Here is a 20,740-nt window from a genome sequence, read left to right on the forward strand (position 1 = left end):
AATGAGCAGGGAGGAAGAGAGACGCTTCATTCTCTTCAAGAGAACATTTAAGCTCTCCTGTTTATGGAGGACAACAGGGTGCTGTCTACTTCCCTCTGTTTTAGAACAGTCAATAATATACATAAGACATTAAAAAATCTTAATCTTGTACTGCAAGCACCCTATGGGGGGGGTAGGCAGGTGGGGGGAAATAAAGCGGCTTAGAGCTGAGGTCTAAAATTAACCTTAATTTATATAAACTACAATTACAATATAAATATCGACATCCTCGTAAAATATCCGACTGCCCTTAAACGCAGCACGGCTTTAGCAGCGTTGCAGTTTCTTAGTCACGTGGTCTGTCGTCACATGAGGAAGTAAACAAAGAACCGAAGGTTACTGATTAGTTTATTTCATCTGCGTCAGAATGTCGATTTCTAACCCGAGACAAGTGTTTTCCAGCCCGGTAAGATGTTAACTTTATCTTCCATTGACATGTTTGACCCAAAATAACCTTAAAAGATTCAATCGACCATTTGTGTGTTAGCATGTTAGCTTAGCATGTGTCCATGGGCGTCACACAGACGCAAGTTTTCAGCGATATCTCGGATTTATTGTAATTGTTTTTAACTTAAAAAAATTAACTTACTTGAGCGCCTTTTTGACAATAACTTTATTTAGGCGGAATAATTAAATAAAATTCGACGTCATTTTATTACTAATAATTCAGACTTCAGTTTGATTCAGAAATCGAAAATCAATAATTAATATAATTTGTAAGAATAATTAGTTTCTAGAGTTTTAAGTGAATCAAAAGTTTATGAATCTCAGTTTGACTGATTTGGGTTTTCGTAAATAACTATCCAGTCTACATTTGAGGAGTTACTGTTCTAGTTTTTCAATAAACTCAATTATAGATTATAGATCTGAAGGCTTTTTATTTCCCAATAAAAAGCTGTAATCTACGAAAGACGATTAGAGTCACTGAAAAAATTAAAGTTAACACATTTTTAAATCTTATTTCAGTATAATATGAGAAAAAAAGTCATAATTCTAACTTTAATCTCATAATTCTGACAGCTAACAAACATGTTAGCATCAAGCTGTAGCCATGTCTGTTTTATAGACTAAACTAGCTCTCTAGTTTTAATCACCTTCTGCTCTTCCATTAATCTATTAGAATCACAAGGGACCCCTCTGGGAAGGAAAAAGTCACCTAATTCTGTAATTTTCCACCAATGTGTTCCTGTTCCTCCCAAACTACTCACATCTCTGTCAGTGAAGCTGAGTGCTCCACATCTCTTCTTTCATGGTGCCCATCTACATTAAGATCCACAATTCTCAGATTAAAGTCAGAATTCTGACTGTTTCCCCACATTAAACTGAAATTATATTTAAAAATCAGTTAACTTATTATTTTTTTTCAGTGGCCCTAATCCTCTTTCTTAGTAATCTGAAACCAATTTCAGCGCAGCTAAAATAACCTTTGAACCTTCATCCGGGTGCCAATATGGCTCCTAATTTTTAAGGTAACAGAAAAAAACCTGCCATCTCTGCCTGTTCCTCTTCTCACTCCAGTAAATGATAGCAGGTATTTGCCTGGTGGGCCCGTCCTAATTTCAGCGTCCGGCCCTCCCTAAATCATACCTGACTGAAGCTCCTACCTGTGACAGTAAATAACTGAAGGAGCTGAAGCAGTAATCCATTGTTAACTCCCTAAATGATGCATGCAGTATATTCCTCCTTGTCGTGTGATGCTTGAAGATAGGTCAGTTAATCCACAATGTTTATTGGTATTGTGTTTCACATTTTGGACGCACGCTTTTGACTGTGCTTCTATTGTTTTTGATTGAAAATTGAGATTGAAAACCGTTCCCAGTCCCAGCCTGCTCCTGCATCTCCTCTTCAGAGCTGCAGCCATCACTTCTTTCAGTAATCATTTACCCTGATAAATATTTCAGCTATAATACATTATTATTCCTTCTCTCTGGGTCTTAGAAACCCTCCCATTAGTCCTACAATATTTCAAGCTTCAGAAACAGATGAATGACAGGAAGGATTTTTTTCCCGGTGTTGTGTCAGCGTACCCGGTCAAGCCAGCATACCCATAGTCAATTATACTAATTTATCCTTTTATTTTTTTTCCTTTAGTTTTGTACAAAAAATAAACTTTAAACTACCTCAATAGGAATGTATTCCTTTAGTCCTGTAAAAAAAAACAATTTCAAGACTTTTGGTTGATTTTTTAAAGTGTATGGTGATCTGACCTTTTTTTTTTTTTTTCCTTTTTGTGCATGTCTAAAGGGATATACGCCTGTTGAGGTAGTTTAAAGTCTATTTTTCGTACAGAACTAAAGAAATAAACACAAATCTAATGTCTTGCACATGCATATTGACTGTGGGTATGCTGGTCTGACAGAACACCGGTGTAGGAATGCTGTAAATCAGCTGTTTGTCCCGTGAGCTCATAAAGCAGCATTACATTCCAAATATGGCTGTCATGTGGATTTGGCTGTTCCAGCAGTCTGTGGGGATTCTTAGGCCTCCTCTCATTGTGTTTCTAGCTAAGAGCGTTTTTATAAAGAGAGCTGTTTAGCAACAAAAACAGAAAACAGAGGAAGTTTTATAGCAGGGAACTGAAGACCTTTTAGTAGAGAGAACGTCTCTGTGCTTTTCTATGAAGACGGTTCTCAGGAAGCCAAAAGTTTCCCCCTTTCCTCACATTTCTGTTTTCCTCCACAGTCGATCCCTTTTGCCGGGACCATCCTGGGCGGTTTGCTGCCGGGGGAGATGGTGCTGATGCAGGGTTCAGTACCAACTGGTGCAGAAAGGTGAAAATCCTGTTTTTATAGATCCAGGTGGAATTTCACATGAGACTATAAAAGTTATAAATGTTTTACCCCATATAAAAACTGTCTGCAGAGCTCTTCAACTTAGTGATTTTCTCTCAGGTTCCAGATAGATTTCACCTGCGGCAGCAGCGTGAAGCCGAGGGCCGACGTCGCCTTTCACTTCAACCCCAGACTGAAAAAGTCGCGCGTCGTCTGTAACACGCTGGAGAAGGAACGCTGGGGGAGGGAGGAGATCCTGTACAAGATGCCTTTGAAAGTCGGAGCTGCATTTGAACTCATCATCCTGGTCCTGGAGGACATGTACAAGGTGAGCTGCTGCAGAGACGTCACCGTCCTCAGAGCTTCTAAAGGGGGAAAAATAACTTCTCAGATCGAGTCGTATCAGGATGTAGATTCTCAAACCTGAATATTTTGTTACATCTTATGATGCTTTAGAGCTGCGTCAACTTTTTCCTCCAGAATTCCTGTTGGACCGAGATCCTGATAGAATTATTGTAAAGTCTCTGCTTAGCAAATACATCTGTTACCCTGTTGCTCCATCAAAACATTTAGTCATCTTCAAAAAGCCTTATCAAAAGTAATCATTAAATCTATTTAAATCCTCTTATTTCTTTTAGAAAGTCGGCCGTCTGTATTCAAGAAATAATAATAATTATTGAACTTTATTGATCTCTCACTTTGGAAATTTACCTCTGAATTTAAGCCATCCTCTTGGGGAGCAGTGGGCTGCCATCGTGCGACGCCTGGGGAGCAGTGTGGGGTTAAAGGTCATGCTAAGAGACCCACGATCTAGAAATAAGTAAAAATCTTTTCAATGAAGTGTATTTACCCTTAATTTAAGTAGGTAAATGAGAGTTTGCCAATGGAATCAGCATTTTTACTCTTAAAATAAGATAATTAGATAATATTCACTTGAAATAAGACAATGCGATTGTGTTTTCTTATTTTAAATCTAAATTGTCTTGTTCCATTGGCAAAAGGTCTCTTTTATATCCTCAATTCAAGAAAAAAATGCACTTATTTTAAGAAAAAAATACTTATCAAGATTTAGATTTTTTGCTGTGAGGCTGTGGGTAACCAGGTACATGCGCCCTTCTCAGAGCACTGCTCTAACCATTAGCCCAAAACTACAGTTAGTTATGGGGTACCTCAGGGTTCTGTGCTGGGCCCAGTTCTCCTTACCCTGGTTCTACTTGATAAAGGTATTAAAGCTCATATATCCTGCTTTTTATAAGCACGTCACAGTCTTCTGTAGGCAAATATACAATGAAATAATGCATTTACCTCCCTGCTGGGGAAGATTCTCAGTCATCCAGGTCATAGTCATTCCAAAAAAGTTACAAGAAAAACAATCCACTGGACTTGGTTTTCAAGTTTGAAGACTTTTTGCCTCCCATGCAATCCAGGGAACTTTTTAAATGCTATTTTTTGACATTTTGAATTTAAAAAAGCCTCCTTGAGATCAGCGCTATGTTAAAGTGAAGATTCTAGAACTACAGTTAGTTATGGGGTACCACAGGGTTCTGTGCTGGGCCCAGTTCTCCTTACCCTGCTTCTACTTGATGAAGTTATTAAAGTTTGCTGTATAGGTTTTTTATAGTTATGCTGATGATGCTGGTGGAGATTATCATTCATCCAGGTCATAGTCTTTCCTAAAAGTTAAAAAACAAACCATTCGACTTTGATTCCTTCCCATTACCATGTCAACCCCTGTTGCTACGCAGGGGAACAAAATATCTCTCCAGGTCAGCCAGGCCAACAATGACCCTTAAAGTCGTAGGGAAGCAGCCGTTCCAAACGTTGCATTTCTGAATTCTCCCGAGTGGTGCCCGACTTTACGAGCGAATAAAGTGAATGTGATCAGTCGATTATCAAGGGGGCCGGATTGTGTTGTGGCCGGTTTGTCGGACGCATCTTGCTAACCAGTTAGCAACTTAGTGCTAGCAGGTTCCCAATGGGAAATTCCATTGGAACCAAGTAGCACTAAATTGGTGACTTAGAAACGACGCTGTCAAGGAACGCTATGGACAGCGGAAACATGCAAGAGGAGGAGAGTTTAGTGTCGGAGGTCGTGGATGAGTCTCCTCCGTCATCCATTTTTTTATTTAGAGGAGGAAAGCGGGTACGAAGATGTTGAGGAAGAGGACGCCAGGGCGGCAGAAGCTTGGTTTGGTGTAGAAGGCTTCCAGCCGTAGATGTTTGAGCCCTTGCCTCGCAACGCTGCCAGTTCTGTTAGCTCTACGCCTGCCGAAGACACAGACGTCCATCCCCGTGAACACTGGGACGCAACTCAATGGGAAAGGAAAGGATTCTGATTTCAACCGTTGCGTATTTTAGCTGCGACACATGAATCAAGATGCTATGACCGAAAAAATGTGATTGACAGATGACCGTTGATATATGATTGGCTGAATTTAGGTGTTCAGGCTGACGTAGAACTAACTGGCCTGCAGAAGATAACAGGGAAAAAACACAGATTTTAAGACAGGATGTTTTTAAAAATAGATATTTTCTAACTTTTGGGACGACATGGTCTGATAAAGAGTACATTTATAGATATGTTTAAGCCAGAATATTTGGAATCATCCAGGATCGGGTATTGCAGGCCAATTACGACCTCAACGACTCCCGTTATTAAGGGGTGGAGCTGGTTTTCCCCTTTCACTCTGCATGTTTTCTAAGCCATTACAAGGCTTTAGTTTGGCTACTCTACAAAAGCCTGGAACTCTACGCTAATCCTGATATTTTGAATTGAAAAGCTTCCTGGATGGGAAACGAAACGTCTTCAAACTTGTAAAACAGAGTCCAGTTGTTTGTTTTTTAACTTTATGCTGATGATACATTTATATATTCAGAATGTGTTTTAGACATGAAAACCTGCATGCCTTTTTTTATTTTTCTTCCTTTAAACTGAAACAAGACAAGTTGAGCATATTTTGTTGATCGCTCAGAGGAGAGATGGCTGCAGATTCGCATCAGAGCTGCTATCAGATTTTCAGAAAAACGTTTGCATGATCTGCTACTAAAATTAGGATTCTTTTGGACTCTGACTCTGATTTGGACTCCTAACAGGATCTATTTTTAAAACGGCTTGAAATCAGATTTGTTGCCATAGAAACAAACCAACACTAAGCTAGTTGCTAGGACGGACGTCGTTGTTCCAGACGTTTTGCAGATTAAACTGCACGCAGCTGTTCGTGTCATCTCTCAGGTCGCTGTGAACGGAGCCCATCTGCTGGAGTACAAACACCGCGTGGACCTGGACCAGGTCGACACCATCTGCATCTCAGGGGACGTCAGCGTTCAGGCCGTGGCCATCATCCCCGCTGATTCTGTGAGTTCCAGTGATCCTGATGGAGACCGTTTCCTCTTAAAGGGTCAAACCAAGCTGTTTGTTTTTGTTTGTTTTAGGCTCCCATCTCTCCTTCTGCCAGTAATACCAGTCTGACCAGCTCTGCATCAGAGGTAAACAAACTACGAAGCCAGCAAGCCTTTCTTCATCTTCTTCTGTTCTAGTGTTTAATCTCTTCTTCTCCTCCATCAGGCGATAGTCTCCTCCTCTGGTGATCTGGTAGGTTCCTCTGCTCCACAGCTGAAGCTGCTGTTACATCCAGTCTCACACACAGAGTCAGCTGGAACCATTTAGCCAACATTACCGTATTAACAGGAGAAGAGGCGCAAGTGAAATTAGGCACTGCCGTTGGAAAACACGCAGTAATTTATAAATGTTTTAATGTAGGTTCAGTCCGGATTAGCCAGCAGGTATTAATTTATACATATAGATTAACTTTCACAGATACAGTATATATAAAATACAGCCTGATGAATGTCTTAATATTGGGCAGTTTTTAGGTGTGCAGTCTTCCTGTGGCGTCCTGCAAAAATAGAATCTAATTAATATCCATCTGCTTTAAATTTTCTTTTTTTTTTTATATAACTGACCTAAGAAATAAACTAGAGCAGCTCTGAGAATCGATCTGCTGTCGTCTGCAGAAAGTTCCCTTCAGAGGCCGGCTGGACAAAGGGCTGAAGGCGGGACGCAGCATCGTCATCAAAGGACAGACCAATCAGAATGCTCACAGGTAAAACCAACCTGAGTGAGGTCAGATCCTCCATCTAGTGAGGTCAGATCCTCCACCTAATGAGGTCAGATCCTCCACCTAATGAGGTCAGATCCTCCACCTAGTGAGGTCAGATCCTCCACCTGAGTGAGGTCAGATCCTCCATCTAGTGAGGTCAGATCCTCCACCTAATGAGGTCAGATCCTCCACCTAGTGAGGTCAGATCCTCCACCTAATGAGGTCAGATCCTCCACCTAATGAGGTCAGATCCTCCACCTAGTGAGGTCAGATCCTCCACCTGAGTGAGGTCAGATCCTCCATCTAGTGAGGTCAGATCCTCCACCTAATGAGGTCAGATCCTCCACCTAATGAGGTGAGATCCTCCACCTAATGAGGTCAGATCCTCCACCTAATGAGGTCAGATCCTCCACCTAGTGAGGTCAGATCCTCCACCTGAGTGAGGTCAGATCCTCCACCTAATGAGGTCAGATCCTCCACCTTAGTGAGGTCAGATCCTCCATCTAGTGAGGTCAGATCCTCCACCTGAGTGAGGTCAGATCCTCCATCTAGTGAGGTCAGATCCTCCACCTAGTGAGGTCAGATCCTCCACCTAGTGAGGTCAGATCCTCCACCTTAGTGAGGTCAGATCCTCCACCTGTGTGAGGTCAGATCCTCCACCTAGTGAGGTCAGATCCTCCACCTAATGAGGTCGGATCTTCCACCTTAGTTAGGTCAGATCCTCCACCTGTGTGAGGTCAGGTCCTCCACCTGAGTGAGGTCGGATCCTCCATCTAGTTTGGTCAGATCCTCCACCTGTGTGAGATCAGATCCTCCACCTAATGAGGTCAGATCCTCCACCTAATGAGGTCAGATCCTCCACCGAGTGAGGTCGGATCTTCCATCTAGTTTGGTCAGATCCTCCACCTGTGTGAGATCAGATCCTCCACCTAATGAGGTCAGATCCTCCACCTAATGAGGTCAGATCCTCCACCGAGTGAGGTCGGATCCTCCATCTAGTTTGGTCAGATCCTCCACCTAATGAGGTCAGATCCTCCACCTAATGAGGTCAGATCCTCCACCGAGTGAGGTCGGATCTTCCATCTAGTTTGGTCAGATCCTCCACCTGTGTGAGATCAGATCCTCCACCTAATGAGGTCAGATCCTCCACCTAATGAGGTCAGATCCTCCACCTAGTGAGGTCAGATCCTCCACCGAGTGAGGTCGGATCCTCCACCGAGTGAGGTCGGATCCTCCACCGAGTGAGGTCGGATCCTCCACCTGAGTGAGGTCGGATCCTCCACCGAGTGAGGTCGGATCCTCCACCGAGTGAGGTCGGATCCTCCACCTGAGTGAGGTCGGATCCTCCACCGAGTGAGGTCGGATCCTCCACCGAGTGAGGTCGGATCCTCCACCTGAGTGAGGTCGGATCCTCCACCTGAGTGAGGTCGGATCCTCCACCTGAGTGAGGTCGGATCCTCCACCTGAGTGAGGTCGGATCCTCCACCGAGTGAGGTCGGATCCTCCACCGAGTGAGGATCCTCCACCTGAGTGAGGTCGGATCCTCCACCTGAGTGAGGTCGGATCCTCCACCGAGTGAGGTCGGATCCTCCACCGAGTGAGGTCGGATCCTCCACCGAGTGAGGATCCTCCACCTGAGTGAGGTCGGATCCTCCACCGAGTGAGGTCGGATCCTCCACCTGAGTGAGGTCGGATCCTCCACCGAGTGAGGTCGGATCCTCCACCTGAGTGAGGTCGGATCCTCCACCTGAGTGAGGTCGGATCCTCCACCGAGTGAGGTCGGATCCTCCACCTGAGTGAGGTCGGATCCTCCACCTGAGTGAGGTCGGATCCTCCACCTGAGTGAGGTCGGATCCTCCACCTGAGTGAGGTCGGATCCTCCACCGAGTGAGGTCGGATCCTCCACCGAGTGAGGATCCTCCACCTGAGTGAGGTCGGATCCTCCACCTGAGTGAGGTCGGATCCTCCACCGAGTGAGGTCGGATCCTCCACCGAGTGAGGTCGGATCCTCCACCGAGTGAGGATCCTCCACCTGAGTGAGGTCGGATCCTCCACCTGAGTGAGGTCGGATCCTCCACCTGAGTGAGGTCGGATCCTCCACCGAGTGAGGTCGGATCCTCCACCTGAGTGAGGTCGGATCCTCCACCTGAGTGAGGTCGGATCCTCCACCGAGTGAGGTCGGATCCTCCACCTGAGTGAGGTCGGATCCTCCACCTGAGTGAGGTCGGATCCTCCACCTGAGTGAGGTCGGATCCTCCACCGAGTGAGGTCGGATCCTCCACCGAGTGAGGTCGGATCCTCCACCTGAGTGAGGTCGGATCCTCCACCTGAGTGAGGTCGGATCCTCCACCGAGTGAGGTCGGATCCTCCACCTAGTGAGGATCCTCCACCTAGTGAGGTCGGATCCTCCACCTGAGTGAGGTCGGATCCTCCACCTGAGTGAGGTCGGATCCTCCACCTAGTGAGGATCCTCCACCTAATGAGGTGAGATCCTCCACCTAATGAGGTCAGATCCTCCACCTAGTGAGGTCAGATCCTCCACCTGAGTGAGGTCAGATCCTCCACCTAATGAGGTCAGATCCTCCACCTTAGTGAGGTCAGATCCTCCACCTAGTGAGGTCAGATCCTCCACCTAGTGAGGTCAGATCCTCCACCTGTGTCTCCATCTATCAAACAGACCGATTCAGAGAAAGTTCTCAGCCTGTTTCCTTCTCCACTTTCTCAGTTTCTGTGTTAATCTGCGAGATGTGAGCGGCAGCAACATCGTCCTTCATCTGAACCCCCGCGTGAAGAAAGGAGTCTTCGTCAGAAACTCGTTCCTATCCGAGTGTTGGGGCCCCGAGGAAACGAACCTGGGCTCCTTCCCCTTCGCAGCGGGGGAGTACTTCGAGGTGAGCTTTCCCGTTTTCCACCACGCTGTGAATCTGGATCCACTTCTGGCTCTGAGTTCTACCCTCCTCTTGTTCCCGCCGCAGATGATCGTTCTCTGCAACCAGCAGCACTTTAAGGTGGCCGTTAACGGACTCCACCAGTTCGACTATAAACACCGAGTCCAGGACCTGAGCTCCATCGGCCACCTGGAGATCCAGGGAGACGTGTCTCTGCTGGACGTCAGGACGCTCTGAGATCCACTAAAACGTTTAACCGCCTGATTATGAAGACTTCCTCTCTGGTATTAACATTAATATTTCTGAACTATTCAGGGTTTAGTTGTTTACAGCCTGTAGGGGAGCTGCTCCCCCTGCTGGTTCGAAGCGTCACTGACCCTCAAAGAAGTTTGTTTTTTATGCTCTGGGAATGTGAAGAAGAAAAGTTGGTTGATTGTGACTGATTTTGTTTTTACAATGATATAAAATAATCCTATAAACTGAGTTGTGGGGATCTTTGTTGCTAACATGACTAAACATTAACACAGAATTAATGATAAACTGTATTTGATGAACAATGATTCTGACGATCCAGTAAAATTACAAATATAACAAACATTTATAATATGCTGAAGATTCTCCATCATCCAGGTCAGTCATTCCAAATGGATTGTTTTGGTTTTTTTTGGAAAAACGTATCATTTTAATCGTATTTATAATTTAGTATTAATGTTTGTAAGGAAGTGACATGTAATACCTCTTCATTACAACCTTCCTGATTCCTCTAACTTATGACACTATACCACTTCATTAATCAAATAAACTTTTTTGTAACTTTATCTTTTGTAATTTTTCATAAATAAAACAAATGTAATACAAAACAAAAAACAGTAATATACAGAAAGACACAAACAGAAAAAAAATCAAAAACAAGGACAATAAATTAATGACAGGTTTGGTTAATTTTCACAGAATATATCTGATATAAATGGCCTTGATATCATTTAGCATTGATTTTACAGAATATATTGATTTATTAGGGTCAGTACATGCACAGTGCATTTAAATTTGAATTCTTTTAGCTATAATTTTAACCATCTTTTAAATACATACACAGTAGCTGCATAATAAAGGCCAGTTCACAATATTTATGCATTTATTATTTAATTTCTTTTATAAACCATTTTTTTCAAAGTAATTTTCCATATTCTCCACATTCAGTTCAACTTTTTATAATCTTAATCCATTTAATATCCAGTGAATTACTTTTCTCTTGTTCTTTTTAAAGCTTGAATGTAAATATACTTTTAATCTGAATTTATAGTTATTGGGATTTTTCCTAATTTCAAATAAATTGATTTACTCTAATTTTCATCCAATTAGTCATAATCCAAACCTGCTCACTGACTAGTAGCAGCCGATGATGCTCACCTTCCTTCTCGTACCGTCTGAGCCATAAAATGTTTTTCCCCCATTCATTAGTTTTCTAGCATTTAATGAAATTCACCTTTTCATCTTGGAGCAGGTAACTTAAGAGTTGCAAGAGAATATTTTAGCATTTCTAACCTTTTTATTGAACATTTCAACAGGATTTGTTTTACATCCCTTAGGAGAAAATTTGACCCCATCCCAAATTATCTTTTATCATGAATTCATGATGGTTGGGAATTTTCCAAACAAAGGCACAGCCTGATAGTTTGGATGTTAGCTGTAAAGTGAGAAACACTGCAGCTAAATTGGTGCAAACTAGTTTGGGGAAAGTCCATCATCCTGACAGGCGACCTTTCATATTACAACTACAATGTCATGGTACTATACACCTATAATAATAGGAAATGCTTCTAGTGATAACTGAACTTTACCCTCTTGTTTTAAGAGAAAAGTGCCTATTAAACATCACAAAATCATTCCATTAGATAAACCATGAAATCAAGAATGCAGAATATTTTTAAAGCCAATCAGACGTGTTGATTGAGCATAAGGTCCAGCTTTATGAAAATAAAAAATCCTTGTAGGCTGGAAACTTAAAGAATCTTTACCTCAAATAGCATCATTCAGAATGAAGAGCTGCGTGTTTGACTTAAACAATTGATTTCTTTGCCATTGTGGATTCATAGTGTAACATGGTTCAGCTTCTATGTAATCATAAGTGCTAAACTGCTCAGATACCACTGGCTGCATACGTTTGAGCTTAAATTAGTGAAGTTTTACAGCTTTCAGTTGCTGTTAAGTCATCGCCCAGAAACGATTGAGACGTTTTAACCATCCAGCCCTAATCAGAAAGTTCTTATCGGACATCCTGGACGAACCAAACAGGCCGGATACATTAAGTTGGGTTGTCCCCGAAACCCATTTCAGCCACACAAAACATTTTCTAAACAAAATGATTCAGCAGCTTCTGAAAAAAAAAAAAAACTTAATTTCCTTTATTGTTCAACATATAAAATTGATAAAAATTAGTTCAAAATGGGCAGTTTAAATAAAAAAAAAAAAAAAAAAAGTTCTGATGCAGAAAAATCACATTTCTAACTAACTTTATAAAAAGTTTAGAACCACAGAGGCAGCTGCTTCTCTGCATGAATTAGTCCCATCATGCACCAGGGCAGAAAGAAAACTTCCTGTTTCTTTCAGAAGTCGGCATCCAGTCTGAAGGATTTGTCTGTTGGGGTCGACATGACGCCCATCCTCTGGTACTCTCCAACGCGCTTCTCAAAGAAGTTGGTCTTTCCCTCCAGAGAGATGTTCTCCATGAAGTCGAAGGGGTTCTCCACCCTGTAGATCTGCAGAGAAACAGGACAGGAGGTGAGATTTAGACTAATCTGAACCTTTCTGGGGACCGAGAGGCTGCAGGCGTGTTCAGACAGGCGTCTGTATCGCTCTGCTGCCGATCCTGACAGAACCACATGTTCCTGATCAGTTCCTGCAGCAGCGCTCAGCCCCCATCACTGGCTGAGGTCCGTACCCCTGCGCGGATCATCACCACACCCCCTGCTGCCACCAGAACCCTCCCAGTTCTGTCCGTACCTTGGAGAAGCCGAGCTCCAGCAGCAGCCTGTCGGCCACAAACTCGATGTACTGCTTCATCATGTCGCAGTTCATCCCGATCAGCTTGACGGGCAGAGCCTCAGTCAGGAACTCCTGCACAGAAACACAAGTTCTGGTCAAACATGGCGGAACCAGAGAGACCAAAGGAAGGAAGGAAGGAAGGACAGACCAAAGGAAGGAAGGGAGGAAGGAAGGACAGACCAAAGGAAGGAAGGGAGGAAGGAAGGACAGACCAAAGGAAGGAAGGGAGGAAGGAAGGACAGACCAAAGGAAGGAAGGGAGGAAGGAAGGACAGACCAAAGGAAGGGAAGGAAGGAAGGGAAGGAAGGAAGGGAGGACAGACCAAAGGAAGGAAGGACAGACCAAAGGAAGGAAGGAAGGAAGGACAGACCAAAGGAAGGAAGGAAGGAAGGACAGACCAAAGGAAGGAAGGGAGGAAGGAAGGACAGACCAAAGGAAGGAAGGGAGGAAGGAAGGACAGACCAAAGGAAGGGAAGGAAGGAAGGACAGACCAAAGGAAGGAAGGGAGGAAGGAAGGGAAGGAAGGAAGGGAGGAAGGAAGGACAGACCAAAGGAAGGAAGGAAGGAAGGACAGACCAAAGGAAGGAAGGAAGGAAGGAAGGACAGACCAAAGGAAGGAAGGACAGACCAAAGGAAGGAAGGACAGACCAAAGGAAGGAAGGAAGGAAGGAAGGACAGACCAAAAGGAAGGAAGGGAGGAAGGAAGGACAGACCAAAGGAAGGAAGGTAGGAAGGAAGGAAGGAAGGACCCAAGGGAAGGAAGGAAGGACCCAAGGGAAGGAAGGAAGGACCCAAGGGAAGGAAGGAAGGACCCAAGGGAAGGAAGGAAGGACCCAAGGGAAGGAAGGAAGGACCCAAGGGAAGGAAGGAAGGACCCAAGGAAGGAAGTTCTGGTCAAACATGGCGGAACCAGAGAGCCCAGCGGCAGGAGGAAGCAGAACAGCGGCCGCCGCCCCACCTGCTCGATCGCCACGGCGTCCTTTATGATCTTGGTGACGGTTTCTTCCGACGGTTTGTTGACCAGATGCTTGAACATGAGACAGGCGAAGTCGCAGTGCAGACCCTGAACGCAGCACAGAGACAGTTAGAGCTGTACCGACCAGAACCGGACGGGTCGTGCAGAACGGCGCGGGCGGTCAGTCACCTCGTCTCTGCTGATGAGCTCGTTGCTGAAGGTCAGGCCGGGCATCAGGCCGCGTTTCTTCAGCCAGAAGATGGCGGCAAAGGAGCCAGAGAAGAAGATTCCCTCCACGGCAGCGAACGCCACCACACGCTCTCCTGAGAAATCAGACACCTGGTCATCATCATCATCATCATCATCATCGTCGTCGTCGTCGTCATCGCCAGCGCTATGATGTCCGAGGGCGGGTGGGGTTACCGTAGTTGGCGTTCTTGTTGCCGATCCAGTTGATGGCCCAGTCGGCCTTCTTCTTCACACATGGCAGAGTCTCGATGGCGTTGAACAGGTATTCCCTGAGGATCATTGAACACACAGTCAGAGAAGGCGGAGCTAGAGAGAGCTCCCAGTCAGCCCAGTTAGAGCAGCTCACCTCTCACTGGGATCCTTGATGTAGGTGTCGATCAGCAGGCTGTACATCTCTGAGTGGATGTTCTCCATGGCGATCTGGAAACCATAGAAACACCTGGCCTCTGTCACCTGCACCTCCTGGGTGAAGCGCTCCACCTGGTGGTCCAAAGAGGGAACAACCATGAGGAAAAGGGGTCCAGGATGGAGCCGCCTTCTAAAACACAAGCTGCTGGTTCCTCACCAGGTTCTCGTTGACGATGCCGTCGCTGGCGGCGAAGAACGCCAAAACATACGAGATGAAGTGACGCTCGTCTGGTTTCAGAGACTCCCAGTGCTGCAGGTCTTTGGACAGATCCACCTGAACAGATGGGAGGAGCTAATGAGACGAACTGATCGATTCTTCTCTACAGCATCGTAGGCTGCATCCTTCAGACTCTGCAACATCTAGATTCAATTTTAATAAATGTTTGATGTTCCGATTTGCTTCATTTTTGGTTCTCTGGGAACAAACCTCATGATTCCTATTCAAGCGTTTCCTTCGCCTCATCAGGAAACAGATTCAGTTCCTAAATCAGAGTCTGATTAGATGATTTACCTCCTCGGCTGTCCAGAAGGAAGCCTCCGCCTTCTTGTACATCTCCCAGATGTCGTGGTACTGGATGGGGAGGATGACGAAGCGCCGAGGGTTCTCCTTCAGCAGAGGCTCCTCTTCCTCAGAGCTGCTTTTCTTCAGAGCTTCAGGCTGGCACACAGGGTCAAAGGTCAGTTAAAGAGCTCAGAGATCAGTCCAGTTTGTTTCCCCACATGTTTGTTTCAAACTCTGCATTAGAAGATTTTCATTTCAGTTAAAATAAATCATTACATATTTGGGGGAAACAAACTTTTCTAGCCATTAAAGTTTAAAGTAAAGATTTGACTGCTGCTTTCTCAGCTTTACCCAGACTTTGTTTATAAATGTGACAAATGCAAAGGTTCTGCTGCAATCTTGGCCACATGTTCTTTGTCCAAAATTATATAATTTTTGGTTAATCATACCTTCGGTCTTGAAAGTTAATTTGCAACCTTGTCAATTAATTGCTATATTTGGCATCCTCAACCCTACGTTAGTGCAAAGCCTTTACATCTTTACTGGCTAGACTTTACACCAGAAGTCTGATAAATATCCCTCTGGGTTAAACCCTCCAACTCTGTGAAATACAAATTTCAAGCCAATAGTATTATTGGAATCCAGGACAAGACCTTATTACCTTTGCAACATAAAAAAAAAAAAAAAACAATGGATATTTTTATGGCAAAAATGAATGTCAATGTAACAAGAAACACCAACTTGCCCAAATATATTAAGAAAAAAACAACAAAAGTGCTTCAAATGTTCAAGTGTGACATCTTTATGCATGGGGGGGTTGGTTCCCCTTAGAGGAATGAGTTTAAGGTATAAAATGTACTGAAATGCTGCAGTCAGAGAGCTTTTATATGCTCACTGTCTCATGCAAGGACGTTAAATTGATCATCTTGCAAGAAATGCTTCCGACTCAGTTTCCCTACTTCACATTAAAACTAATAGGCAGCCATTAAAAATGTTTGATCTAATCAGACTGAGTGAAATAACTGAGTCGATCAAAATTTCCCTCTCACAAAATGAGCTCATTTCATTGGCTAGAAGCTGCTAGACGTGTCGATCGCTTTGGCTCGAGTTCACCAAAAGGTCAAAACATTTGCAGTCGAATTTTTTGCAGCTGAATTTTCACCTAAAATTTCATTGTGTTTATATATAAAAAAAAAAAAAAAAAAAACACACCCCACACTCCAGTGTTTAAAATTTGTCATACAAAAAAAAAGAAAAAAAAAAAGGCAGATTTCAGTGAGACCATTTTCTTCCATATGTACATACGATGCACATCTTGCTTTCCTCTTTTGGCTTAAATATAAATGCATAAAAAACAAAAAAACAAAAATTCAAAGAAATTTGCCTGCATTTGCTAAATGCTACATGGAGGAATACATTAGAGTTGCAGAAATATCTAAGGTCTCAAAACTAGTCAGTGATGTCATGGAAACCAGCTTCTGATGAGGTCCGATTGGCGCCACTTCCTTCTGTTCAGGCGCCACAATCAGCGACTTTGAACCGGTCCAAACAGGACAGGTTGGGTTCTATTCAGGAATGTTTCCATGAACTCACCGTGAAGATCTTCTGGGCGGCTGCGGACGCCAGGAGGCGGCTGCTGCTCAGGCTGGGAGGCTGTGAAGGAAACAGACGTTCAGGAAATGTTTTTATATAGAAACAAATCGATGGTTCAGAAGGAAAAATGTTCTGTTCTAGTTACAAGATACATTAATGTCTCCCAGAAATACAGCAGCATCAACTTCTATATAAAAGTTAAGAGACTGGTTGGATTAAAAAATAAAATTAGAGATCTGAAAAATCTGTTTGTTAGAGATACGGAGCTCTTTCAGCTAAAAATGGCAGATAAGTTTATACAAGTTAATATAATGTAAGAAGCTTGAGAAAACCATAGTTTAAATGTAGTGTTAAAAAAGCTAGGCTGCTCAGAGGACCATTACTTACAGCATAAATTTAACATGTTTACTTATTGAACAGACAGAATCAGACTGCAGAGCTTCTACAGATCCAGACATTTTGTTTCTGGAATCATTTTATTAGTAAAAAGGTTCATAAATCTTTATAAACAGATCACAGAGAGAAGCAGGGAGAGCTGCAGATTTAAAGGGGAAACAGATTTACTGGGAAATGCAACATGCAGTAAAATATATCTCCAAGTTTACAAGAAAAAAAAAAAATTGTCCTGCTATAATTAAAATTCAGCATATTAATAGCTTTTAGGGATGCAAGATTTATTGAATTTGGCATTGGAATTGTTATTCCTCTTTTTTATACATTAATGTTTTTTGGCACTATAAATGTAATGCACCTCTCCAACCATCTATAACTATAAATATCAGTGTTCTGGTTCTCTTGTGTTCAAAAAATAGGAAACCATTCAATAAATTTATGTTTGAGCTCATTTTTGGAAAATACAAAACCCCTAATGAAAGCATTCGGGTGGAGTAACTGTAGGTCCATCAGCCCCCACCCTTAGATCAGGGGTGGGCAGTTCTAGTTCCTGGGGGCCGGTATCCTGCCGGTATTAGCTCCACCCTTGTTCCAACACACCTGAATCAGTTACCTCCTCAGCTTGCAGTCTGTTCCTCTCAATCATGGGCGTAGGTTTGCATAGGGACCATAGGGACATGTCCCTACCAAAATTTTGGACGGACCCATTTGTCCCTACCAATAATTGGATGTGAACAACATGTTTATAATTTACTATACAGCAGCCGCTTCTTTTCCTCTTGCAGCTTCTCTGCCTGGTAGCTGCAGCTGCCTGCTCTTTCCTGTCCCTTTCACATAGCAGCGCATCAACTGTGCTGCGCGGTTTAACTCTCTGATTATTCTGCCTTAAGTTCCGCCTTCTCTCTTTCTGATTGCGTGTTCTAGTCTGTATGTGCGCGCGCGGGTGCTTGGAGCGCGAAAAAAAAGACGCTAAAATAAATTAATATTGGGCTACGAAACTAATCCAAATATTATCTACGCTAAAACAGGCGAAAGCTTCTGATTGGAGTTCTGTAAAGAAGCAGGAGAGAGTTTTATTGATTTGTGAAACTTGAGAAATGTAAGTTAACAACGTTAGGATTTCTTTTATTTTATCTTTTAATCAGATAGCCAAAGGCTCCTTAAAGAAGATCTTTTATGAAATGAAACCAGGTGAAAAAGAAACGTTTCCTTTGGAGGAGTTCTGGTTGTAGAATATTGACAGACAAAAACTTACATATTTTTTACAATCTTGGTATAATTCCTGCTCTAAGTGGGTCGCTCTGTCGGCTAAAGGCACATTTTAGTGGCCCTATACTCAAGTTTACGATTAATCAATTACTAAATTAGTTCACGATTATTTAAATATTTTTTTAATATCATTAATTGTTTCAGCCATATATAAAATAAATGAAATTAGCTACACAGAGTAACTACAGCCCAGATGTACAACTTCTAATATTAATATTTTAAATGCTCAGTGTCAGTTCCTCTTCTAGTTCCAGTGCACATGTAAATACTGAATGTATTATTTTGCATGATCCAGAGAGAGCATATTAGATTAAAAAAAAATAAGAGTGGGTTTTACCTCTGCACAATTCTATATCTTCAGAAGAAAACACAGGATAAATCCACATATTATAGACTATATTTGGTTAAACAGACACTGTCTTAGTAGCAGGTAAATTTAAATGCAATCCTTTTCAAAGTGGAAAAAGTCCTAATTCCACATTCATCAGAGCCAGTGATGCTTTAAACATTGATAAACAGCATGTAGTGCTTATAAGATTTGTATTAATGTAGCAAGAAATGCTGCTGTTCTCTTTAAACAAAATGAGCCCTGAAGCTCACATTAAGCATAAAAAAGAGCATGCATATTTTTGCAAAGGACCAATGAAACTGAAGAATAGTGTCCCTACCAAAGTTGAAATCAAACCTACGCCCTTGCTCTCAATCATCTAATTACTGGATCCAGGTGTGTTGAACCAAGGGCATATCTAGAAACAGGAAACCGGCCCCCCAGGAGTTGGAATTGCCCACCCCTGCCTTAGAGTGTCCCCACCAGCTTTTATTACAGAGTTACTCCCTGGGGTGCATTAACAGCGATGCCTGGAACCCATAGAGCTAAACACCATTGGTGTGCGCGTCGTTTCCATAAAGTCATGTGACCAATACAGGAGCTGTTTCTAACTCACTAAACTGATAAAAAAAAAAAAAAAAAAAATTAACATGATGCATCTGCTTAAAAAAAAAAAGTAAAAATAAAATCTCACCTTTTCAGTTTATCATAAAAAAAAAAAAGTCAAGAATTTGAGCAGCCTGAAAGGAATAGGAAAGTTTCAGCCGTTGCATTTTTAATTTTATGACTGTCACTTTTCCTCAGTCACTCAACTTAAAGTTAATTTCAAATTGACTCTTAGTTTATTTACCATTTATACATAACTTATTTCTTTAAAAATATTTAAAATCCCAGTCCACCAGCAGCCTAATTACCCCCTAAATTTACACTTTATGATACATGTTCACATTTATTGGCTGCATCTAAAAATATCAAAAACATTTTCAATTTAAACTCAAATATGAAATAATACAATATAAACTACAATAACTTAAATTCTATCATTTTTTTAGGGCATCAGATCAATTCAGTTTAGTCTGTCCAATCAGCTGCCTGTAGTGTCTTTAAATGTCCAGCAGGTGTCAGTATTCTGCGAGAGCTTCAACGCAGCATCAATAAAGTTTGGCAATGAAACGCTTCAAACTGCGTCATTAACCCTTCGCTAATGTTTTCACATATAAACGAGCCGTTGGTTCGGAAGGGAAAAAAGTTCTGTTCGTAACTCACCGTGTTCTCTTTATCCAGAGACCGGCCGTCCATCTGAGCGCTGAGCTTCTGCTGGTTCATCACGGAGAGCGGGGAGCGCGTGGACTGCATGTCGTTACCGTTTCACAACAACAACAAAATCGACAAATAAGGTTAAAAAAGGCAACGCAGGAGAACCTAAAAATTAAGGAATTAAAATGTCCGACAGCAGAATGAAGCCGATCTTCTACCACCTGCTTTTATATTAAAATCTTGGCGCTAGAACTCAGTCTGACCAATAGGAGGCCAGCTCGTTCTGTCCCTTTAAATGGAGCAGCGAATCAGACCGCGTCCAGCGTTCACGTGACCCGCTGTGTCCGGCTGACTAATCAGCATTTAAAGCAGGTCTGGTTCTGTTGGTTCGGTCCTATTAAAAACACAAACCTTTGAATAAAATAAATAAACTTTGATTCATTCATCTGACTACTAACGGTCTGCTAGTTCTGCGGAGGGAGAAATGAGAACGGAAAGCTGCATCCCTACTACTTCCGGTTAACAAAATACTCATAAAATAATAAAAAAACAACAATGAAAGTTAAAACTACGGAAGAGGATTAGAGCCACTGAAAATAATAAAAAAAGTTAACTGATTTTTTTATTTTATTTCAGTATAATATCACACAATTCTGACATTAATCTCAGAATTCTGACATTAACATTTTTTGCAGTGTATCACAGTGTTATTCTGGTACGACTTTAACCTCCTTATGTTACGATTCTAACCTCATAATTCTAATTAGTTGAGTAGAGTACCCAAAAATTGAACTGGAGTCAAAGTAGCAGCACATCATATATTTACTCAAGTAAACGTATTTGGTAAAAGGCAACTCAAGTAGTGAATAAGTGATTAACTAAGCATTATCATAACAACATTTACAAAATAATTATTTCCAAAAAAACAAAAACAAAAAAAACA

The 20,740-nt window shown here is 42.5% G+C and overlaps 2 protein-coding genes across 3 annotated transcripts; one reads left to right on the forward strand and one right to left on the reverse strand.

The window, feature by feature from the left end:
* Positions 1-308: 308 nt before the first annotated feature.
* Positions 309-10,281, forward strand: lgals8a (galectin 8a). The gene is made up of 9 exons (XM_038294251.1): positions 309-445; positions 2,722-2,810; positions 2,931-3,138; positions 6,043-6,165; positions 6,243-6,296; positions 6,376-6,402; positions 6,825-6,913; positions 9,636-9,801; positions 9,886-10,281. Exons 1-9 carry the CDS (start codon positions 407-409, stop codon positions 10,033-10,035), a joined length of 945 nt encoding a protein of 314 aa, XP_038150179.1. The 5' UTR covers positions 309-406; the 3' UTR covers positions 10,036-10,281.
* Positions 10,282-12,377: 2,096 nt separating this feature from the next.
* On the reverse strand, positions 12,378-19,935 carry LOC119789430 (ribonucleoside-diphosphate reductase subunit M2-like). 2 transcript variants are annotated; one of them, XM_038294309.1, is made up of 10 exons: positions 19,807-19,935; positions 16,551-16,610; positions 14,967-15,113; positions 14,613-14,729; positions 14,394-14,527; positions 14,222-14,316; positions 13,988-14,121; positions 13,754-13,906; positions 12,802-12,954; positions 12,378-12,557 (listed from the first exon to the last, which is right to left on the reverse strand). In XM_038294309.1, the coding sequence occupies exons 1-10, from the start codon at positions 19,894-19,896 to the stop codon at positions 12,405-12,407; spliced, it is 1,236 nt and encodes a 411-aa protein (XP_038150237.1). In that variant the 5' UTR covers positions 19,897-19,935; the 3' UTR covers positions 12,378-12,404. The 2 variants fall into 2 exon arrangements, with proteins under 2 accessions (XP_038150237.1, XP_038150238.1); XM_038294310.1 differs by having other exon boundaries at positions 12,390-12,557; positions 12,802-12,915; positions 13,802-13,906; positions 19,807-19,911.
* Positions 19,936-20,740: the final 805 nt, after the last annotated feature.

The sequence above is a fragment of the Cyprinodon tularosa genome, unplaced genomic scaffold (assembly GCF_016077235.1).
Source record: "Cyprinodon tularosa strain WSP-4 unplaced genomic scaffold, ASM1607723v1 ctg338, whole genome shotgun sequence".
NCBI classification, from domain to species: Eukaryota; Metazoa; Chordata; class Actinopteri; order Cyprinodontiformes; family Cyprinodontidae; genus Cyprinodon; species Cyprinodon tularosa.